The 25,314-nt window shown below is 44.5% G+C and overlaps 1 protein-coding gene across 1 annotated transcript in view; it reads right to left on the bottom strand.

Annotated features, from left to right (window-relative positions):
* Positions 1-25,314, bottom strand: part of EXT2 (exostosin glycosyltransferase 2) — a 140,007-nt gene that overhangs the window by 11,581 nt on the left and 103,112 nt on the right. Inside the window, exon 11 of the mRNA XM_082684033.1 lies at positions 36-179. Within this exon, the coding sequence (XP_082540159.1) occupies positions 36-179 (144 nt within the window). The remainder of the gene's footprint in view (positions 1-35; positions 180-25,314) is intronic.

The raw sequence follows: 25,314 nt of genomic DNA, 5'->3' as shown, positions 1-25,314 counted from the left end.
TCAGACCCACTTGCCCAGCCTGACCCCCACCTTACCTTGTGATAAAAAGCTGCCCCCGTGAGCACCATGGACACCTCATTGGTCCACTCGGACTCGTACTTCCACTTACTCATCTCGTGGTCCCAGAGGTGCAGACGACCGGGGTAACCCACCAGACGGTCAGGAAACTCCCGCCAGACCTGAGAGAGAAACACATCCAGTTCAGACAGCGAGCAAACCCAGTGCTGCATCACCCAAATGGTATAGAAGGACTCCCAGAGCCAGATCCTCACCAGCTAAGGTTGGAATGGGCTTCTGAAGAGGTCTTCAAGAAAGGGCTATTCTACCAATATTCGAAGGTATGTGTAGGCTCTAATTTCCTCCAAATCCTCCTACCATTGCTGGGCAATTTTAAGTCACATAGTAATAACTCACTTATTTGGAACAAAGTAGGGAATCCCCTAACAAAAGAGGAAGGAAACAGGTGCCATTCTTCATGCTCACACACGAAGAACAAATGGACCCCTATAACTCAACTGTCCTCATGTATTTTTTTTTTTTGAAGATTTTTTCATTAGAGAGAGAGAACAAGCCCACAAATGGGGCTGTAGGGGCGAGGGGACAGGGAGAAGGAGACTCCCCGCTGAGCAGGGAGCCTGACAAGGGGCTAGATCCCAGAATGCTGGGATCATGACCTGAGCCGAAGGCAGAGACGCTCAACAGACTGTTCTCATTTATAGTAAGTCTGGTAATTCTGAAAACTTCATCTCTGTTTGTAAAGATTTATTTATTTATTTATTTATTTAGAAAGTGAGGGAGTGAGCAAGAGGTGGGGAGGGGCAGAGGGCAAGTCTTAAACTCAACACCCAGAGCATCGCCCCATGTGAGGCTTGATATCATGACCCTGAGATCATGACCTGAGCTGAAACCAAGAGTCAGATGCTTCACTGACTATACTATCCAGGTGCCCCGAAAGTCTGTTCTAAAAAAAAAATAAGTTTTAAAACCCTAATTCCCTGGAGCACACAGCCATGCTTATGACCTTTTAGAAGCCTCGCATATAGAGAACGCATCTCATTCTATAATCTATAACATACTGGAAACAAAAGCTTGATCTCCTTATTTGGTAAGACTCTTAGATACTGTTTTATGAAACAGAATCTGGTATACTGGGGGTGGGTTACTTCCAGTATCTTTCCTCGTGTATTTCTGTATAAGTCAGTCTAACTTTAGTTGAAAGAAGAGGAAGTTTGTGCCATTACGGAGTACTGCCCGCTTAGCCGCTCTTCACGGTACCACTTCTCAGCAAGCAGGATTCCTCATCCTTTACCAGGCCTCGGAACAAGACAGCTCCCGAGGGTCCGATCCTGTGCCCTAGTCTCCTCTTTAAACAAGCTGAGTCATTTCAACTAGTTTCAATCACTTTTAAATACCTCCTCTAATCTACTGACCTCTGAATCTGTTTGGCCTAGAGTGTTCCTGAGAAAACCAACTACTTAATATCTTCAATGGGATAAACAATGGGCATCTCAAACTTAACATGTCCAACACATAACTCTTGAGTCCCTGTCCCCGGAGAAGCCGTTCTCTCAATCCTCTCCATCTCACCAAATCATCTACCCGACTGCCCCAGCCAAAAAGCTACAAGTCAGTCTTTATTCCCTCCTCTCCTTCTTCCCCACACCTCATCCATCAGCAGGTCCTGCTGGCTCTACTTCTGACCACCTCCGGCCAATTCTCCCGCCCCTCTCTCTAGCTCAAACCACCATCATCCCTCACCTAGACTGTTGTTAACAGGCCTCTAACTCATGTCCTTGCTTCCACGCTCGCCCTTCCAAACCATTATTTACACAGTGTCTCTAACAGGACTATTCTTAATAGAATATTAGAGAACAGATGGTCCCTAACTGACAATAGTTCAACTTAACGGTTTTTCAACTTTACGATGATAAAAAAGCAATATGCGTTCAGTAGAATGCTACTTCGAATTTTTGAATTTGAATTTGGGTCTTTTCCTGGGCCATCTCCCATGATGCGGGGCACTAGCAGGGAGTAGCAGCTCCGAGTCAGGCCCGCAATCACCAGGGTCAATGATCAGTACACTTAAAACCATCCTCTACTCAAACAACTCTTCTGTTTTTTGCTCTCAGGATTCAATAAATTATTTTATTATTATAAAGTACTTTACATTACTTTATTATTATAAGTACTTTATTATTTGTAATAATAAATACTTTAGTATTATACTTTATTATTTAATACTTTATTATATAAATACTTCATTTTTCTTAAATACTTTATTATTTACTTTATAGTAAATTAATACTTTATTATTATAAAACAGCCTTTGTGTTAGATGATCTTGCCCAACTATAGGCTAATGTAAGTGTTCTGAGCATTTTTTTTTAACATTTTCTTTATTTTAGAGACAGACAGAGAGAGCACACAAGCAGGGTGGGGAGCAGAGGAAGAGGGACAAGCAGACTCCACACAGAGCTGGACGTGGGGCTTTATCTCACAACCCTGAGATCATGACCTGAGCCAAAATCAAGAGTTGGATGCTTAACTGAGTGGGCTACCCAGGTGCCCTAATTCACAACAGTTTTATCAGGTAAGCCTCTGCTAAGCTGAGAAAGATCTGTTTGAGGGTAAATCAACCAACAGGCTGCATCCTATTTTATGTGTGTATATATATACATATATACAAAAGTATTTTAAATTAATGTTATCTTCAGCACGTATTTACCCTCACATATATGTCGTATGGTCATACGCTGCAGCATGTGGGGGCTTCCCCAGTGCCCACATGTCACTGAGCCGGGGACAATGCACCGTGGCTTTCCCCAGGGCAGAGGTGGTGTACAAGCCCCCCGCCCCCTTTGGTAGTTTGCTAGGGATACTCTAACGAAGTCACCCCACCAGGTGGCTTATAGCGGCAGAAATCCAGAACTCTGAAATGAAGGTGTGGGTAGGGCCACGCTCCCTCTGACTCCCCTCAGGGCCTTCCTTGCTGCTCTCAGGCTTCAGTGGCTGGCCGTCAGTCGTGGGCATTCCTTGGCTTGCGGATGCCTCACGCCTAACCTCTCTCTTCATTCGGCCTTCCTCCCTCTGTGCATGTGTCTGCGTCTGTGGCCAAATTTCTCCTTTTCTTGAGGACACCAGTCTGAGTGGATTAGGATCCACCCTTACGACGTCATTTTAACTCGTTACCTCTAAAGAGATCCTATTTCCAAATAAGGTTACTAAGGGTGAGGATTTCAACATAAGTTTTCAAGGGGGAACACCCCAAAATCTTTAAGAACTATTCTACCCCTGAAAGGAAACAAAAATGGGCTCCTGCTGACGAAGAATAAGAGCCAAAGTCCTCAGCATCCTCTAAGGGCCCAGCCGCTCCCCCCCCTCCTCTTGCCACGTTCTCCCACACTTCTGTGGCCCTTCTGCTCTAGAATCGTGACCGCTCATCTCCTTCTTCTGCCTGGAATGTCGTCCCAGCTCTCCAGAAAGCTAGTTCTAGTTCATCAGTCAAGTCTCTGCTTAAATGGCACCTACTCTCGAGAGGACTTTTCAGACTTTCCTACCCAAAGTAAACACTGTCTCCTCCCTCCCAGCCATTCCTCATCACATGCCCTCACCCCAGGCTTTCCTTCACCAAACATTCATTTTTGGGAATTGTTCTGGTTATTTATTGTTTTCTGATCGAGCACCTATTTTCCTCCCACAGAACTGGATCTCCACGAACACAGAGCTCTGTCTGATTCGCTGTGGTTTCCCAAGCACAAAGAGCAGTGCCTGCGCAGGACAGCGTTCCACTGACACTCACGGAACGCACAGATGGGCACGACCTCAGCAGGCAAAACAGCTGAGACTAAAAGGAGGGACGGAAGATCCTTTCTCTTTCCCTCACAGGCAGAGCCAGTGTTCTCCTTAATTCAGAAAGGAAGTCTGCGGCAGTCCCGATCAACAGTTACCATCAATAATAATGTGATATCCCTTGCACGTGAAGATCACAGTAATAATTCACAGGGCTAAAGCACATGTTTTAAACTGCTTTTCCAGAAGGGGGTAAGCGGTATTCGCTGAGTCATTCCACTGTCCTCCCCGGTCCTCCTGTGATCGTCCACATGCTTTAATGGGATATCCGACCCGGGTCTTGAGCGTGGTCTGGGGTTTCCTTTGTGTGAGCCCAGGGCACCTACCAGGCCTCTGAAACCCACAGCCTTGGCCTCATTAACACCATGTTGTACTCAACAGAGTTAATCAGCCGCAGCCACCATTGTACTAGCTGCAGACAGATGAAGCCGTGTCAGACATTTCCTCAGATGTGTGAGGCTGCTGCTGTGCTCCTACTCTGGGGCTTGGATTTCAGCAGATTAAAATAATAGGATACTATTCTGGCTTTATAGAGCCCAGAGCAACAACATAGTCCGTGAGCCGTGGCTTCTGTTCGGTGCGCAGCCCAGGCGCGCTCCCGTATAGGCGCTGGCAGTTTCCTTCTGTCAGCAGCAAGCACCTGCCGCTCAAGTGGCACCAGTACCATGGTAGGGACCAGTGGTTCCCCTCTGTGGGCTTACAGGGGTTCTGAAAGGCTCCAAGTGCACGCAGGTCACGGTGCCACCCACAGGGGATGGGCGCGGTGGGGGAAGGGCTGGGTGGGCCAGGGAGGGACAAGTTCGGTCAGTCCCCTGCAAGCTGCAAGCCGCCTTTTCCTCCACCCTCTGGCTACTTTGAGTCTACACAGCTCTCCAATCCGTGCACTGTCCCTAGGGTCCTTCTTTTCAAGCTCCCGTCTGCAGCCACCCTAATAACACTGGCTCCATGTTAGGGTCAAATGTGGTTAGGATTTCAATCTTCTTCCCGTTAGCCGAAGCCACTTATCAGACTTCTCTCCACAGAGACTTAACTGGGTGACACTGGGTCACTGAGTGCTGAACTACGCCGTTCTGAAAGCATCCGAGGTGTTCTGAATTTCAGATTCCTCTGGAGCCGTCAGTGAGCGCTGTTCCTCACACGGGGCCTCCCTGCCCTTGACTTACTCCAGGCAGCTGGATACAATCAAGATAGCATCCTTGTCACTTCATCTATAACTCCGCAGCTGACTACGGGATCAAAACGGAGTGGAGCCGAGCAGGATGGGCCCTCTCTAATCGAGCCCCAGTGCAGCACGAAGGCGATTATGTAGACAGTAAAGCGTCCTCCCAGCCAGAAGAGCGAGAACTCAAATTCCACCCCCCTCTCCCGCTGACTGCCCACCTCCTGCTCTCGTTCAGCTCTTTTCTTTTTACCTTAGGGAAATGCTCTGGGGTCAGCCTTTTGTCATTACTAACAGATGCCTTTATATATTCGAGGAGCGGGGCACCTGAAACTTCACATTCTAGCCCCGGAGCTCTGGTAACAGTGCTCCACTGGCCATGCCCGGGTCACGGCACCATTACTCAAATGTGTGTCTGCACTGTTCAAGTTGTCCGCACACACCGTCCTCGTGCAGTTTCAGTCACGCGCGACTCTGCAGACAGAACCTCTATTACAGCTCAAGGCCCTGGTTGGGGGCTCAGCAATAACTGAATGGCTCTTCCATTCCGGGCTATTTCCACGTGACTATTCAAGTAGAGATTGTAGCAACATAATAGCACGCTCTGACCGCTTTCCGCTACTCCAATGTTTACAACCTCGGTGCTAACCACTTACGGACATTTGCTCTCCTCGGCACTTCCAGCCGTGCTCACTGGGCTCTTTGCCGAGTAATCTATCTATTCTTGCTCTCTCTTTCTCTCTCGATCTCTCTCTCTCTCCCCCGCTTCAACTTCCGGAGGTCTTTTGTGGCTTCCCCTTGCTAGCTGGTCAGACTAGGTCTTCCACCTTTGTTTCAAAGCCACAGTGCAGTCCAGATGACATGCTACGAGGGCGTGTGCCATGAGCTCTGGGTGAGGCGGACGCCCCAGAGCCGGCTCTGCCCTCGAGGAGTCATGCAAGCCACCTGTCAGGTCGCCTGCTTTCGTTTCGCCATCTGCAAAAGAGGGGTCGGGTGATGTGCCCTCTAATGTCCTTTTAGGGCTGAAATCTTTGTATCTTTTTCCTTACTAACATATTTCCATAGAAACAAACTCACTGACTGTGATCAGTTGCAAGTCGCACGTTTCTGGAGTACACGGCCTCTGTTATTTAACTTTGGCTTACGATGCCATACACATAAGGGTACCCAATAAATGTTCCTGCAAAGAGGCTAGCTAATGCACTCAATCTAAGCCAGCCTGGAGAGTGCATTTTAAACACAGGGTGTGTGCTAACCATAGTCAGATTCAGGAAACGGACCAGGGAGGGGCGAAGGGGGAAGGTGTAGCAACAGGTGGTGCCCATCTGGGGATACACAATTATGAAATCACGGGTCAGCTTTAGGAGAAAAGTAACTCTCTGAAGTGGCTGCTATAGTCATCACACTTTCAAAGGCATGGTTCCACAGGGATATTGCTACTGGGTAAGAGGGTTACCATATGTACCAGGAATCAGGAGCCCAGAGACAGACCAAGAAGTAGTGAGAGAAATACAGGGAATATAGATTCAAGGCACATCAAACTGCGCTGGGGTTTCCCGCCTCTTCTTGCACACGACCCCTGGGTTCTGTCAATCCCTCACCATCAAAGTAGAACAGAACTCGAGGAGCCAACCCAAACCCCGTGGTCACATGCCTGGGCCAGCGGGGGCAGAGCAAGGATCCCAATTCCAACTTGCAACCGTCTTTGAATCAGTGGCCCTTCTTCCCTCAGGCTTGTCTTGCCTGCTGCCCAGATGGGAAGGGGCTAGCTGGCTGCATTCCAGTTCCACACTCGTTTCCACGGAGGAGCCTGTTATCAGATTCACTCTCAGGCCTCTGGGAACTGAGCTCACCTTTTATATTTGGCATTTCCTGAAACGAAGTGGAATGGAGGGCTTCAGCCTGATTGGCTCCATTTTCAGCTCATGCTTTTCATCACACTGGTGGCTGGCAGTTTTGGTCAAGGGGGTGTTTTGCAAAAAGCCAAAGAGCCTCTGTCCACGCCTGGGACACAATTAAATGCTAATGCTAGACATCTAGAGCAAGGGAGCCCTGAAGTTGTCACCCCGAGTTCCCTAATGCTGACTGGTTTTGACAAATACATGTACATGCTGTGTTAAGTATTAAGATTTACCTGTTAGATCACTTCAGTCTGCCTGAGAGACTTTTCCAACCCAAAGCAGCGGTCTGCTTAAAATAAGCCAAGCAGGAAAGCCAGGATCATGGGAAGGCTTCTGGGATTTGGGTAGAAATCCCATGTGCCCCAGTCTGGCTGAAGGTCAGTGCCTTGGTTCTGAGAGACAAGTTCTCCATTCCTTTCAAGTTCTTTCTTCAGGCTTAGGGCAGTGAGGAGGCAAGAGAAACAGGCTGGGGTTGGTCAGGCTTAGTGGAGGAATGTGTGCTGTCAAAATCGTCACAATTAGGAAGACACTGCCAGAGGAGGTGGCTCTAAACCATTCTCCTCTTCCTTATTTGCCCCGGCTCACCAGATGGCACAGCCTGGTGCCTTCTGTGGACAGGAAGGAAAAGATTCACACTTCGCCAGTCTGAGCTGCTGACCCCTACCCACACGACCTCAGAGATTTGCAGCTAAGACCACTTGGAAGACAAAGCTCATTCGGTCCAGCTCCCTCGCAGTACAAGCGAGAAGCCAGAGCAGGAGAGGAAGTGGCTCTCCCAATAACACACAGTCAGTTCAAGCCTAAGGTCGGGCCTAACTCCCAGACTGGTCCACGAAGTCACAGGATTCCCCACTCCTCTGAGTCTCAAAGCACCTCATCTCCCCAAGCTCAGTCCCTCACTTGGGAGACAGAATCAGGTGACAGTGTGTGAAATCACAGTGTCTGTGTTCATCACCGGTGCTAGTGCAGGCATGAGAAGAGTCACACGTGCACACCACCCAAGCTGAGAGTAGAAAGGGGTAGGGAGAGGAGGTGGGGAGACCCACAAAACCCTTGTTCCCTCCTGGTACTTGTCTTCTAAAAGCTGAAGCCTCTCCAGGAATTGGCTCCCATTTAGCAAAGAAAGCCACATGCGCACGCCATGAAAAGGAGGAGCCCCTGTCAGTTGTGGAACTGTCCCGTGGGGTCCCACACAGGACGTCCACGGGCCCACTGGAGCCCTGTCATCTGTGAGGCTCCAGCAGAGAAGGAAACACAAGCAAAATGCTCCTGAATGAAAAATTAAACTCCACTACTATTTTTCACAAGGCAATGAATCCCCTGAGAGGTAATAACAAAGGGAAGGAGAGACAGGAGTTTGAGGCGACGGGAGGAGGAAGGGGTGGGTCAGGACTGGGTCGTGGGTTTTCCAATCTCGCACTCCTTAGGACCCACTAAACATGAAATCATTTTTATTTCCATAACCTCAACTCTGGGGAGGGGGATACTGTTTCTTAGTCTGGCCTCAGGGGATGGTTCAATGAAGTTAGAAGAAGAATAGTGATCATAAGTCAAATGGCTACTCTCTTTAAATCCCACACGAGTGGAAACAGAGATTTTAGTTTTTATACAAAACCGTTACTGAGCCTTCAGAATTTCCAGTTGATTTTGGTGAGGCTCCATTTAAAGGACTGGGGACCAAAGACGTGAGCTCTGTTCAGCAAGGGGAGAAACTCTCTTTACTTCGAGTCACTGCCCTGGGTGAGTTCCACCACTTGCAATCAGGGATGCTACCGCAAAATGGCCAAAACCCTGTTTTCTTCTCACTGTGCAAAGGGAAGACGTGCCATTGACCATAACTCCGTAACTCTGGCTGAAACATCAGTGTAGCTCCAAAATGATTCTGTAATGAGTTCATTCAGCCTAATGCCCTCCCGATATGTCTGCTTAAACCCCACAATGTCCTGGTGGGGAAATCAAGCCGTCGAGGGACTCTTTCAAATTATTTATTTATATCCCACACATTTCCAAAAAATGACTTGGGGTGGCTTACAATAAAAGGCCAAAACTAGAATAAAATCCAAACCATCAAAAGGAAGGATTCCTCAACGGCATTTTAAAAAAAAATACAGAGCTGTTCATCCACCTTAAAAATATCAATCCTAATAACAAGTTTTGGAAAGGCATTCCAACAGCAAGCTAAAATAATAAAGTCTGGGGATGGAGAGATTTGAATATTCCTATTTATTAATTCATTTATGCACTCGACTCACAGATACCTACTGAGCCACCATTGTTTTTTTTCCTTGAAAGAATTTGAGATAATTGGAAATTGAAAAGCAGTTGTAAGAAATAAACGAGATCTCATGTTCTCTTCAGCCAGTCTCCCACAATGACCACATCTCGCAAACTAGAGTGTGACATCACATGACATTGCCACTGACACAGTTAAGATACAGAGCGTTCCCGGCACCACGAGGCTCCCTGCTGCTGATCTCTAACCCTCCTCTCCATCCACTGGCAACCACTAATGTATTCTCCATTTCTGTAATTTTATAATTTCAAGAAGGCTATATAAATGGACTTGCATAGTATGTGACCTTTTGAGATTGGGTTTTTTCACTCAGCATAATTTTTTAAAATTATTTTACTTATTTTGAGAGAGAGAGAGAGAGAGAGTGCACACACACACGACAGGAGGAACAGAGGGAGAGAGAGAATCTCAAGCAGACTCCACACTAAGTGTGGAGTCTGATGTGGGGCCTGATCTCATGACCCTGAGATCATGCCCGGGAGTGAAGTCAAGATTTGGACACTTAACTGACTGAGCCACCCAGACATCCCTCACTCAGCATAATTTTTAGGGACTGCCTTACAGACTTCAAAGAGTGAATACAAAATCAAAGCAGATATCTTGTTACCAAGGAGCTTCCCATTTAGAAAAGCTAATGTCACATGCATAAAAAGCTAGAGATGAAAGAAAGCGAGGATATAGTTGAAAAAGCACAAAAAAAAGAGTTAAGAGGACCAAGATTACTTCTAGGCTGGGGGTGGGAAAGCAGGAAATAAGAAAAAAGCTTTATGGATTTCATTTTAAGAGAACAAAGTTAAATTACAAAGTGAGGGTTGATATTCCCACTGCCCCCAACAAGGTAAGTAATTAGTACAAAATTACCCTTTGCTATGTGTTTGGCAGGCCAGCGAGTAGATGGCCCCTGCTTGGATCCCCCCACTGAATACACAGAATATGGAATCACTGAACTTTGAACAACTCCTTCCAATTCTACTCCAGAAACTGTATGTAAGAAAATTCAGTGTCTGAACACATTAAGTTCACTCATTCATTAAATACTTTCCGAGCGTCCACTCTGTGTCCAGCACTAGGCACATCGGAGTCCGCAGGGCGGACACAATCCTGCCTGAATGCTCTGCTCTAAGTCAGGGGAGCTTTTCCACCAGCCCCAGAGATCTAGGCCGTGGGTGTAATTAGTGACCCAGCTGTCCAAAATGACCAGAGTGTCAACATGAGAGCAGGACCTCTGCCACAACCCTCAGCCCTTCAATCCAACTCAAAGGCTGGTCGGGAAGCTAGAAATTAAGGTTGCCCATTCTTGATCTAAACCAGTCAACAGACAGTAGCAAACAAACTGCAATCAAGATTAACATGAACCCCAGGCACCAATTTTCGAGCACCAAGCAGCAGATATGACATAAGAGGGGAGCTGTAAACATCATTCAGCCTGGTCCATCTTGCTTTCCAAAGACTCATTGTTCCCAGTCACGACTGTTCCAGAGTCAGCGGACCACTCTGTTCCTTCACACTTTCTTCTTAGTCTTCTAAAACGGGCAACTGCTTTTTAACGTTGTAGCCATCAACCACCACCGCCTCATATCCGTGCTCCTGCAAGCCATTTTACAACTGGCAATGAAGGATGCAGCTTCACACTGGGGAACAACCTAGAATGTTCTCTGGAGAGCTACAGACACTGTCCCCGAGAGTTGCCGCTGGGGCTTTCACTTGCCCTGGCCCCAGGCCAAGTCCTACCCATACACCTCCTTGAAGCAACTCTATTGAAATCAAGGCAGATAAGCAGCCCACGCAAGACAAAGTCCCCATATCCCCAAATCGTAAGCCGATGCTGAGGCTCTGAACTGCAGCAGCCAAGGCCTGTCATCAATCCCAAAGAGACAACAGGCAGCTTTTGGAACAAGAACCCTCAAACATATGGATCCTTTCAGGTTAGAATATCTTTGCAGCTATCTCCCTTGGAACAGGGGGTGGGGAAAGTACGCATTATTTAAACCATCAAGTGTACCAACACCTCTTTAAAATAACTATCCCACATTATAAGCATTAGTTCTTGAAGCGCGGAGCTACAAAGCCAGGTGGGCCTGACCCGGCTGCAGACAGGAGAGATGTGGGGCACAGTGGGGAGCACGCAGGGCCAGGAGGAGAAAGGGCAGGGGAGCACCAGCAATGTCCAGCACAAGTAAGTGCTTGTGGAAAACACACTGAATCCCACTCACCTGCCTTGCCCGGGATGCAAGTCTGCCCAGAGGAGCCACCCAGCGATGGTAAGATGCACTGGCAGGAAGCCCACGCCCACGCCCTCCTCTTTGGGACAGGGAGCATCCGCCGTTTCATTAAGGGCTAGGTAAATAAATTCTGAACTTGTAATTGTAATTGGCTCAGTGGGGAAGAAAAAAGTGTCACTCTATTGTAATTCCCAGCTGGGCACTTTTTTTAAACGCTCAGATGTTGCTTCAATGTTCAGCATACATATTCGATTTCCTTCCCTTAATATTTGTTTGACTTATTCTCCAGCGGGGACTGGGTGCTTTCGAAAGGCTCTGAGAGGTCAAACTTCAGCGTGGCTCCTCTCAGCACCTCCGTGGGCTCCTGGCCGCGCTGGCGGGTCCTCTTTCAGCTCCTGCTGCAGGGGCTGCCCGAGGCGCAGTCTCCCCGGCTCCCGGGGGCCCCGGGTGCAAATGAGTGCAAGCTGGAGATAGGACAGATCTAACGGATGCCTCGGTTTTCCTCCACGCTGAACACAGGGAGCCCGCGGCAACGAGGAACACCCCAGGGAGAGAACGAGAGAGAGAGAGAGAGAGAGAGAGAGAGCTGCTCACCTCTGCCCACAGTCCTCCCCGTATCTCCTAGAGGGAGGCTCTGACTGTACCTTCTGGGCAGGGACACTCACTGGAATGAGTGTCCACTCATTCCAAACCTGGCCCACAACTGTTCTGAAGACAACAGTTTCTATAATGCTCATTCTGTGGGTACATAAGAAAACTAAAAAATGGAAGGAAAGACAGAAAGACATCTTTTTCAATATTCAATAGTGTATGGATATTGCGGACAGGCTCTGGAAAGGTACCATCACTCTTATTCAGATATAATACCCAAGGTTCAAAAAGCTTACAGCCATCTGCTTCTCCAGATACTTAATGAGGAGGGCACAACACAAGTCCTAAGAAACATATAAATCTAAAAAGCTCAGCTTTGGCAAAATGGATCTAGATACACTGGAAAGCTTTAGTGTCAGACCCAGCACAAATGCTGACCCAGAAGAGCTCTGGCAAGGTTTGACTTTGTACATGCCAAAAATGGGCTCGGCTTACTGTGAATCCTAGCGAAGGGGGCCATGTGGACAGCCCATCATTCAGAGAAGAGAGAGAAAGGCTAGAATCTCTCAGTCACTCACTAGATCAGACTCTGCGAAGGCTCAAGGATCTGAGTCAGCCAAGAGGTCAAAGAATGGAAATCTCTGGTACTGGTTCTTTCTGGAGGTTGAGACACTTCCATTAATTAGATTATCCACCCACTCCAGAGATGGCCCTTGCATTTTGAGCCCTCATTTAGGGATGCTCGCTTTTTATTAGTCCTGGCTATGGAAGAACTGAGTTGCTTTGTGCCTTGGGGATGAACCCAAAGGGTAAGCCTGCCCGAGAGCCCATGGCAGGATGAGACAGAGTTCCATGTACCATCAAGAAAAACTTCTCTGAACATTGCTTCTGGATTCCCAACAACCCTGAGCAGATCTTTAGTTGTAGCACCTGGCTTACATCTAGGGAGGAAAGCAAGTCTTTTCCTATCAGAAGGATCAGAGCCAAGAGGCCTGCGAGAATCCATCTTTAGACCCAGTCTAACACTTGTTCTACATGTTTGCTCCCCGGACCCAGCCTCTGTGGCACTTTCACTGGCAGAAGGCTGGGAGAGACATGAACAGGACAGAGCGTGCCTTTTTTTTGTTTGTTTTGTTTTGTTTTGTTTTGTTTTCAGTTATCTGCTGGCTTTTAGAAGAGGTGATTGGGAAGTCTAGACTATGATAGGCTGTTTTCACCTCTTGGCTCGTCTAGCAAGGAGAGAAAAAGTGGGATACTAGACTTGAATCACAGATATTATCATCTCTCTGCTCTCCCTGGATGGGCATATAGGTATCTCTAAATTCTACTAACTCTGGAATTCTCCAATTAGCCAAGCTCCCTCATCACAAATTAAATGTGAGCTATGGGTAAGCTGGTCTTTTCCTTCTCTTTGGTTCTTGAGTCCATCTGAATATGAAGTCTATTGACTTTCCACCTCTATCCTACCTGGCTTTCCCCGTCTTCAGCGTCTGTTGTTTCAAATTCACTTTCTACATACACACACCTTTCTACAAACCTGTATCTTTTTACTGCTATAAGCTTTTCCGCTGGTCCTATATTGCCTGACCAACCTAGCTTCCACTGTTAACCCAAACACAACTTCTGCTGTCCTCCGTCTGCTTCTCACTGCCCCGTGCGACCACACACACCAAGCTCATTCTTCTGTTCATACTTTCCCTCTTGGTTCTTCCTCTATCAGGAGAACACACTTCGAAATGGTTTTATATTTTCCAGGGAAAAAAGTGGGATATTCTATGCAATTTTGCTTGCCATGATTCATTGAAAAGTATATACTTGCCCTAACCTAGTGAAGTTGTGAACCAAATAATAAAAATTCTCATAATTCATTAGTATCCAAGAGGTTCAGCTGGCGTCTGCCATCTATAGGAAACCCAGGCAGTAAAAGGAAAGCATCAGCCTTTTGTGCGCCTAAAAACACACAGTCGCTCTAAGCCAATTCCCATCCCCACGTGAAGCTCTGATTTTATAACCGGTACTATTAGCCAAGAGCGTTCCACATCTCTCAGGTGAAAAATGTTCAACACTTAAGTGCTACTAATAATTTTTATGGTTGGAAATGAGGATCAAAGTATGAAAGGAAAAATAAATTCACGGGTTCATACACTCAGCCAAGTCCGCCTGGCTCATTTTCTGCCACATGTTTTAAACTCTCTTTAAGGCGGGGGAGGGGAGGAGGAACAAGTTGCATTTTATTTCCCAGCTCTTTAGTTTCGAAGTAAAAGCAGACAGACTTTAAAAAAAAAAAATCAAACACTCAAGTAACACTATACTTGGCTACTGCTCCCCCAGGAGTTCCTTGCAAATGAGTATCAAGAACTCAATAGATACTTTCCTGGTAAAATACATAAACAGATAAATAAATTATCCCAGGCTGAAAAGAATTTCCACATCTGGTAGCTCACTAGAGCTTGTCAAACAAGTCAGAAACACGCAGGGCCAGAGAAGAGCATTCTTCAGCTCCTGATTTCAGGGCTGGAGAGGGAACGTAACATTTCCTAAACCCTCTGCCTTCCAACAGGGAATATGACCCACATAAACAGGCAAATGACCCCTGTGTTTTCTCCCAATTAAATAAATAATGATCCCCAGGATTAGGTCTCGAATCTAAATGTCTGTGGGCTCAAACACAGCCACTGGAAGGCAGAAGGTCTCTCCTCTGTGGCCTGGCCTTTCATCCCCGGGCACTTGCTGCTGTGTCCCTTCTGGGGGACAGACAATGTCCATTTCCCACCTTAAAGAAGTAACTGTGCCCCCTGCACTGCGGTTTCCTAAGCAATAAAGCATCAAGTGACAGGATGATCTCGGAGGTCCCTTCACATTCTGATACCACGTTTCTTTTCCACATCGTGAACGGTCACCAGGCCCACAGCGATCCCGGTCCTCTCAGCCTGTCTACAGGCCTCAGGAGACATGACTAACGTCACCTAGTTGAGCTCTAGTAAACCACCTTCTGGAAAGGGGTTCTCGAGTCCACTCTCTCTTACCTCATACACGAGGCGCACAGGAGGGAAGCGTGCAGTCTGCGAGCTCCTCTGGGTCTCTGCTCTATGTTCCTTAAGCAGGCCCTGGAGCCCATCACTTTCAAATGGTCTCTGGACGCCGAAGCTTCCACCGCTCTAACGAGAGTGCTGCCCTACCACGCCCTCACGTCTGGGACAACCACGCTGGGGCTCTGCACCCGAGTACATGTTAGGCCTCTGAAGACTCAACAGCTGAACCACGACCCGAATAGGCCTGGGCTCACCATCCTCTCTGCTCTGGTGGTCCTCCATTAAAGGAACGGCTGTGCTCCCCCTTCGATTCCTGACGTGCTGCCGCCCATGGCCTCCCTGCAGCCTCACGATGAGATCCTACCGTGTTTCATGGGGAAGTGAAGGAGGCTGCCACGTCATGGGCACAGAAGTTTGCCACTTCTTCACGTGAAACGACCGCGTACCGTTACCCCTCAGATTCATTACCCCCGAAGGGATTTCGGGAAGTCATCTGCTCAATTCTTTCGTCTCCTGGCAGCACTAGTAAAACCGCTCTAGATACTGGGAAGACTGCTGGCTCCCTCTTTCTGAAAAATTTCCAGAAGGAGGGATACTTCTGTCTCTCCAGATTCCTTCAAAAAATTATTTGGAGCCACAGTGAGAAAGGTCTGTTGCATCGTTTCTCTTTGGTTCTCACATATTACATATTTAAGCTACTGTTTAAAATTTAAATGAAGATAATGAATTTACCACAGAAATGACAAAGGCCGGGGGCGGGCAGAAATAACAAGAAATGGACATGCCTATTTTGGAGAAAACAAGCTGGGGGACATGTTGATTACATTCAAATTAAAAGTTCAACTACAGAGAACAAACTGGTGGTGACCAGAGAGGAGGGAGCTGGGGCTGGGAGTGGGGGGGAGATAGGTGATGGGGATATTAAGGAGTGCTCGGTATTTTATGGAAGTGGGGAACGACTGACTATACTATACATCTGAAAATAATATTTCACTGTGTGTTAACTAACTGGAATTAAAATAAAACCTTTAAAATTTTTAAAAATTAAATTAAAAGTGCCAAGATAACTAATCGTATCTAGATGACCTCTCGAGATCATTAAATCTGTAACTGCAGAATGTAAACTCTTTTTAGGTGCACACAGAACAGTTACCAAAACGGACCTTTTCACTGGATTGTAGAGGCAGTAAATTTCAAAACAATGAAGCCATATGGATTATCAGGGTAGAATCAAATCAGAAATTAATTGGAAAAAAAATGATAACTTTAAAAACTGGCAAAAGTAAGCAATATACTTTTATATAACTATGGGTCAAAGAAGATATTACAGTGGAAATTAGAAAATATTTTAAACTTAAGGATAATAAAAATATGACAAATCAAGACTTGGGAATATACCAAAAGCAGTAATTACTAAGAAATTTACAGCTTTAAATGCATACACTGGAAAAATAAATATTGAGATCAATGATCTAAACCATCAAGTTGAAAGACTAGGAAAATAACGACAACTCAAACTCATGAACATAGAGGAAGAAACTAATCAGGGAAAGTTAATGAAGGACCAAGCAAACTGACAATAATGAAGAATCAACAAGATCATAGGCTGACTCTCTACCAAGATTATGGCACTGCTATACCTCTAACAGCACTGACCAAGACACTGTGTGAAAACAACATGACCAATACCAGGAGTGAAAAAGAGACCATCATTCCAGATCCTCTAGACCTGAAACAACAGTAAGATAATATCCTGACTGACTTTATAGCAATACGTTTTATAGCTCAAATGAAATGAAGAGATTCCCTGAAAAACCCAAGATCTCAAAATAAACACAAGAAGAAAAAGGAAGTCTGAATAGTGCCAGAGCCATCAAAGACACTGACTGGGTCTGTGAGGAACGTGCTGAAGTGCTGGCGGAGAGCAAAGGGAACACAGAATCGACGGGCAAAAGGAAAGTTAGAAATTACATCAACTCTGGTCTCACCCCAGGGGACAGGCGCAGAGACTACAGCAGTCTCTTCTGACTCAAGCAAACTCAAGCATCTTTTCCTTGCCCTGTGTGCCTGCCATGTGCTACATGCTGTGTGTGTGTGTTTCAATTTATTAGTCTCTTGATATATGCATTCCTGTCACAACTTCTTCAGTTTACACAATGTACATAAATTTATACAATTTACTTCTCGGATGTCTATGATTTATTTATTTTCTTGAATCTGTGGATGCAATGTCCTTTGCCAAATTCTGGAAGTTTTCAGGCATTATTTCTTCAAGTATTTTTTCAGCACGACTTTCTTTCACTTCTTCTGAGACTCTGATGACACAAATGTATCTTTTGTGATTGTCCCACAGATTCTTGAGACTCTGTTCATTTTTTTTTTCAATCTACTTTCTCTCTGTTGCTTGGATTGGATAATTTCTATTGATTCATCCTCAAGTTCATTAATTCTTTCCCATTATCTCCATTCACTCACTGAGCCCATCAGTAAATTTTAAATTTCATTTTCTATAATTTTCAGTTCTGTAATTTCCAGCTGGTTGTCCTTTGTATATGTTTCTTTGCTGAGACTTTCTATTTTCCATTTGTTTCAACGGTGCTCATTAATTGCCTATCAGAGGATCTTTTAGGATCGTGGTTTTAAAACCCTTGTCAAATAATTCCAGCATCTGTGTCATCTTGGTGTTGGCATCTGTGTTTTTTTCCTCACAAAACTGCAATTTTCCTGATTTTTGATATGACAAGTAATTTTGGATTGTATCTTGCACATTTTGATTATTACATTTGAATAATATGAGACTCTGTTCCTTTTAAATTTCCCTATTTGAGCAGGGAGTTTAGGTTCAAAAATGTATGTCCTCACCCACCTTTGTGGGTTGTAGACTGAATAACAATTCAGTTTTCAAAGACTTGGTAGTGCTCTTCTGGTCTACCCACCTTGTGTGGTATCTGGAGGCTAATTTTTGAAACCTGGTTGGTATTCTACACCACTATTTTCTTATTTCTCACAACTTTTGCTGTGTTGATTCTACTTAGTTCCATCCATGGGCTGCTTTGCAAGGAGAGGCTAGAGTGCCCCCCAGGACTTCAACATGCATTTAAATAATCCCATTCTCAGCTCACTCTCACTCTGGGAAGGATGAGGCTGACTTGCTGCAGGCTGGCGATGGTGGACAGAACACCTGCTCCATAGTCTCTGCACCTGTTCATGCAGGTGGAGGATGGCCAGCAGGGCTCTGCACGACAACCTCCACAGACACAGCACCTACTTGGCAGGGCTATGAATGGTTTTTTCATGGCAACTGCATGGAGCCGAGTGGATACAGTAAGAAGGGCTGCATCACAGGGCTACCCTCTTCCCAGTCCTCTGGCAAGAGAAAGTGGGTTTTTCTTATTGTTGTTGTTTTCTGTTTGTTTCATCTGTTATGTTTTTATCTATATGTTATGGCCTTCCTTGCACTGAGGCTGGGGTTATACAGTAGGATGGTAAGGAGGGAGACAGGGAGAAATGAGAGGAAGGGAAGGAGCCCAGGAAACTCATTGCTGGGGCATCCCTCAGGTCCTGAGGGCCCTTGCCAGCCTGACTTCTTTCTCCAGGAATAGGGTAAAATGTGCTTATGCAATCTCATCCAGAATTGGAAGTCTATCATTCATTCACTAAGTTATAGAACACTTAAGTAGACTTGTGACTAAAGAAGGACTTAGTAATTACCTAGAAATTTGATATGAACATTGGGACTTTGTGTCTCCCATTTCTGGGCAAAGAATGAGAGGTCTTTCTATGTGTGAAGGACAGGTCATATTCTTAGTGAAAGAATAAGGTTGTTATTATTGCTCTAAGGAAGTTCAAACATGTGTACAAGGGTGTGCATGGACACTGAGTAAGTAAAGGTGGGTAGGCTGTGCTAGTTAGTAAGCTGTTGTCTTGAAGCCCCAACTCCTCCTAAATTCTGTTTTGTGATCCTGGGGCTGAGACAGCAAAAAATATCTCATTTTTGCCAGGTTCTGTCAGTAGGGGGACACCAGGGAGAGACTGGAGAACTGGAGAAATGAAGAAGGGAATTACTTCCCAGCTTGCCTGCTTTTCCCAGCAGTGTGGCATTTCACCCCAACAGGAGGTGGTTCTAGGTTCTTCCAGCATGCCAGAACCAGTCTCATCTGGACCCTCAGAACTACTAGCAGAAACCAACCAGTGGCCCCCCACGAAGGTCTAAGGCCCACCGCTGGGAAAGAGGAAGGACTCTCTTCTAAGCCTGTAGGTTCCAATGACCCCAGCCACTTTTCCTTTATTCCTTGAGTCCTGCAGTCATCATCTCATGACACTTTCAGGGTTCCCTTTTGCTCTCTCAAGCTCTCTGATACCTTGTATTAGAAAATTTCATATATCAAGTCCATTCTATTGGAACAACTTATACGGACTCTATTTTCCTGATATGGATTCTTGTTTGTGAATATTAGAATAATAAGAAAATGTTCAGTTGTTTTTATCTTCACCACAGACAGATTTCAACAATTGGGTTTGAGTGGTACACAGCTAATAATAAGAATAAATAATGATTATTATAATTCCATATAATTGGTTTTCTCTGTAAGCTCAGGTGTATAATGACATTTTTATAAGTGACGTGGTACAGTGAAAATACCACTAAAATGAATTTAAGCCGTATGTGCCACCTGCTAACTGGATGGCACTGGGCACATCACTTTTGGGCTTCACGTGGCTTATGCAGAGGCCTCACCTGTAACTAAAAGTGAGCAAGATAGAGTATCTCTAATTTTCTTTCCAACCTAAAACTATGACTTTATTCCCAAGAAATCACCAGTAAAACCACCTGGGCCTGGAGTTTTCTTTATAGGAAGATTTTGATAACCTCAGTTTTTTTAATAGAAAATTATATAATTCTATTCAATTTTATGCTAAGTTATAATCTTCAAAAGAATTCTTACTCTCATGTAAATTTTAATAATATTCTCATTATTCTTTTAATGTCTGTAGGATCTATAATAGCAATCCTTCTTTAATTCCTTTTTATTCACAACAATGATAATTTATGTTCTCTTTTTTTGAGGGTTCTGGCTAGGGGTTTTATCAATTTTGTTAATATTTCCCAAAGGTCAATTTTTGGATCTGTTAACTTTCTGTTTTCTACTTCACTGACTTTCTTAGCACTTATCTTTGTTCTTTCCTTTTACTTGCTTTGGGTATAATTTATTCTTCTTTTTCTAAGTCCTTAGAGGAGAACAAACTTTTTAGGTAATCTACCTTCATTCACTTGGCATAATGATTTTGGATTTTTCCATGTTGCTCCAGATATCAATAGTTCATTTCTCTTTCTTGCTGAGTAGTATTCCATTGCATACATATTCCACACTTTATTCTTCCATTTACCAGCTGACATATACAGTTCTGGATCTTATGAATAAGGCTATGAATAATGAGTACAAGTTTCTGTGTACAGTTGTACATTTTTAACTGCTTTCGGAAGCTGCGTCATATGTAAAGTAGATGTCTAGCTTCATGAGAAACTGAATTGTTTTCCAAATCAGTTGTATCATTTCACATTTTTACCAATAACATACAAGAATTCTAGTGGGTCCACAGCCTTATCAACATGTGGTACTGTCAGTTTTTTAAATTTTATTTAGTCATTCTAGGGGGTATGTCTTGGTAACTTTTTGTGCTCTTATTTTAGAATTGCCCTAATGATCATGATGTGGAGAATTTTTTCATATGTCACTTTATCTCTACATATCTTCTTCTGTGAAACTGCTCAAATCTTTTGCCCATTTTTTTTTTTAAATTAACTTCTTTGTTTTCTTCTTACTGAGTTGTGAGAGTTCTTTACATATTTTGGATACAAGATTTTTTTTTTTTAAAGATTTATTTATTTGAGAGAGATAGAGAGAGCGAGGGAAGGGGCAAAGGGAGAGAATCTCAAGCAGATTTCCCACTGAGCAAGGAGCCCAACATGGGGCTCAATCCCAGGACCCTGAGATCATGACCTGAGCTGGAACTAAGAGCTAGACACTCAAGCAACTGACCCAGGGAGGCAGCCCAGCTAAAAGTTCTTTATCACAGATATGTTCCAAAAATATTTTTCCCCAAAAAGTGTCTCTGCAAATATTGTTAATTTTGAAGTCCAACTTATCTATTCTTTTATAAGTCATCTACTTGTTTCCTCTTTCAGTATCATTGCTTAGCCTAGACACACTACGGTTTTCTCCTCTGTTTTCTTCAAGAAGTTTAAAAATTTCCATTCTTAGGACCAGTTAAACTTTTATATACAGTGTGAAGTGAGGGGCATGATTTTTTTTTTCTTTGACATAAGGCTATCACATTGTTCCAGCATCACTTAGTGAAAAAGACTGTCCCATCTCTATTGAACAGACTTAGGTCCTTTGTTGAAAATCAGTTGACCGTACATGTGTGTTCTATTTCTGGACTCTTTATTCTGTCTCATTGATGTATATGTCTAAGTTGACAACAATACCACAGTGTCTTGATTACTGTAGTTTTACAGTAATTCTTAAAATAAGGGAGTCCTGAAACTTTGCTCTGCTTTCCCAAAATTGCTTTGGCTATTTTTCAGGTTTCAATTTTAGAACAAGCTCGTCAATTTCAATTCAATTGAAAAAAAAAAAAAAAAAAAAGCCTTCTGGGATTTTGAGTGGGACCGCTCCCAATCTGCAGAAGAATATGGGGAGCACTCACACCTTCCTCACAGTTAAGTCTCTGGATGGATTCATATGCTACATCTTTCCATTATGCAGTTGCTCTCCAATTTCTCTCTGCAACATTTTGTGGTTTTCATTGAACATATATGGCACCCATTTCATTCCATTTTTCAAGCATTTCATTTTTTATATGCTTTTGCATGAAGATAATTTTTTATAGCTTTTTGGAAATGTAGCTGACATACAATAAACTGAATCTATCTACAATGCATACTTTTATATGTTTTGACATCTGTATATACCAGTAAAATCATCATTCCGGTTAAGAAAATGAACATATCCATTTCCCCTACAAGGTTTTTTTTTTTTTTTTTGTCCCTTTGTTATTCTTCCCTCTTGCCCTTCACAGCTTTACCCTCCCCACTCCTATGCCAGGCAACCACTGATAAACATTAGTTTGCATTTTCTAGAATTTTATGTAAATGGAATCATAAAATATGTTTTCATCTTGCTTCAATCACTCAGCATAATTATTTTTAAATACATACATGTTTTTGTATGTCTCTACACCTCATTCATTATTTATTACTGAGTAGTATTCTATTGTATAGATTTATTTATTTGTTTATTTATTTGACAAAGAGATCACAAGTAGGCAGAGAGGCAGGCGGGTGGGGGGAAGCAGGCTCCCTGCTGAGGAGAGAGCCCAATGCGGGGCTCGATCCCAGGACCCTGAGATGACCTGTGCCAAAGGTAGAGGCTTAACCCAGTGAGCCACCCAGGTGCCCCTCTATTGTATAGACAAACCAGGATTATTCATTTAAATCTGATAGATACTGAGTGTTTTTCCTCCCGTTTCCAGCTACCACAAATAAAAACTGCTACAAATATTGTGTACAAGTATATGTGTATCCATATGCTCTTACTTCTCCAGGGTAAATCTCTATGAGAAGAATGGTAGTGTCACACGGTAGATGTATGCTTAACATTTTTAAACTCTAAACCTGTTTTCTAAAATGGTTGGATCCAGATTATAGACCACAGGAAAGCAGACAGGCAGAAAGGCCAGAATAACTTGTTTCATATCTTTCACATGCATGCTGGTAATAGAGATTTGTTTATTGATCAAATATTACTGAGTAACTGCTAAAAGGAATAAATGGGGTTGGGCACAGAGGATAGAGCCATGAACAAGCCATGGTTCCTGCCCCTGCAGGCTTCCATTCTAGAAGAAAAACAGACACCAAACAATATACTTCATAATTAATTATGTGCTCACAAGAGCTATAGAGTGCTCTGAACCTAACCTAGTCTAGTGACTCTGAAAGCTTCTTTGAGATAATGACGTTCGAGGAGAACGCTGAAGAATGAATAGCAATTCACTAGATAGATATAATCCCAACACACTTGCTAAACACAGGAAAGTGGCTCTGGGTTCCAACACAACTCCCTGAGGACATACATTTTTGTTAACAGATTTATTTATTCACCTAATCAGTCAAGCTTGCTCCCAATCCCCACATGAAATAATCCTAGGCTTTGGCATAAAAAACAGGATTTGGGAACACCATTACCTTCTGTCTTCTGACTCAACACAAAAGTGGGTACCCTCTCTAGAACAGAAATGTCCCCTGTGAAGAACGGAAACAACAAACCACCTTCTACCATGAACCAGGGTAGACTCATGAGGGGAATAACAAGACCGAGCCTAGCAGGCGCCACCGTAGCAGCCGCTGACGGGGCGTCGTGTAAAGTGCAGAGCACACTGCCCACCGCGCAGGAGGGGCAGCTCCTGAGTTTTCCTTCTCTGCGGGAGGCACTGTGTAACGTTCTAACGTGCGTGATGACCTAATGCAGTCAGGACCGTTACTGCCGTTTCATGTTCAAGTACACTACCGTCCAGAAGGATGAAATAACCTGTCCTTGGTCATTAACTGGTCAGTGAAACGGCAGAAATTGGGGCCCAGAGCCTTTCCAACTCTGCCCATTTTATTAATGACTATGCAAGAAATAACTTCTACAGAATTACCCTAAAGTACCAACAGCAGGGATGCCTGAGAAACCTTAACATCAAGATAATTCCATGAGAGATGACTGATATGCTCGTGGCTCTTCCTGAGAGTTTTATGAACCTGTGGTCTCTGACAGGGTAAAACCCTCCGGGCTGACGGTACGGTGCAGACACAATGGGATCTCCATTCCAACTCTCCCACTCATTAGCTGTGTGACTGCACCTAACCTTGTTTCATCTTAGTGAAGAATGAGAAACAATAATCACGTTGCAGGTTTGGGAGAAGATCGTAAGTCATGTCTGTAAACGTCCAGAATATTCACTGGAATATGGAGGGCAGTTATGAAAGTTTTCCTTCTACGGCATCTTGGGAAAATTCCGATTAATGGGGACAAGGCTTTTCCTGCCCGCCACTTCTCTGATATACGGTTACTTCCTTTGAGGTGATGTGGAATCAAACACAGAGCAACAGAGGAAAGAGGGGAAGAGGCCTGAGACAAACCCAAGACTGACAGAAATCCCAGGTTTTAATACACGTGAGATCTCATGATCTCATTTCAAGGTCAAAAGGAATACATTCATTAGGCTACCTTTCTTTCACTAGATTTCATTTAGCCCAACTGAAAACACTGAAGAGGGAGCACTCTGTCTGTCTTGGCTAGATCGTTCCCAATGTTCCCTTTTTCCACTTCCCTTTTGCCACAAAAATAAACATGTAAGTATGGTCTGAAGCCACTATATGCAAGAAAGAAAGAAAACACTGGCAGAAGCAGTGGTCTTTCTGCCAAGAGCTGGCTAGAGAAACAAGTGAGTAATCTGCTTTTTTAAAAAATGGGAATAAGAGTGCTAAAAGTCATCTAATGCCCTAGATGTGATTATGTAAAAGACATCTCTGTGAACGAGAATAAACCCAGAAAGATGATACATATTTTATTAGCCACTCACACCTCTCACTGGCCAGTAACTACAGCAACCAAGTGTGTTGCACGTCTGGCTCTTCTACAACAATTTCTTTTACACTCAAATGGAGCTGCATAAAAAAGCACCATTTTTAACTTAAGGGTTAGAAAATAAATTTCTCCTTTTTTTCTGAGCTTTGTTTATTTGAGAGACAGAAAGAGAGTGCACAGGGGGAGGAGCAAAGGGACAGGGAAGACTTTTCCAGCAGGCACCCAGCTGAGCACAGAGCGCAACGCGAGGCGCAAGGCTCGATCCCACGACCCTGAGATCATGACCTGAGCGGAAACCAAGAGCTGGACGCTCAACCAACAAAGCCACCCAGGCGCCCCAGAAAATAAATTTCTGCAATAAATATAGGAATACACAATCCATATTCATTTAGTAAAGTCTGAGTACAAATGGCTTCATCTAATTCAACTTCATGACTTTTTAGAACCTTAAATTCAGCAAACTCTGAGTCAGCGAGAAAAGACAGCTGCCTCCCTCTCACAGGCAGGACGAGGGCAGGGGACAGATCTCACCACTTTCCCTGTGCCGGCTGTGGCTAACTGAGGCCAGCTCTCTGTCTTGCTCGGGTCCGATGTCACTGGCCAACCCCCACCCCTCCCCCCACCCCCCAGCC

The sequence above is a fragment of the Mustela nivalis genome (genome assembly GCF_964662115.1).
Source record: "Mustela nivalis genome assembly, chromosome: 9".
Taxonomy (NCBI): domain Eukaryota; kingdom Metazoa; phylum Chordata; class Mammalia; order Carnivora; family Mustelidae; genus Mustela; species Mustela nivalis.
The sequence above is the reverse complement of the archived record's forward strand: the minus strand, read 5'-3'. Positions and strand labels throughout refer to the sequence as shown.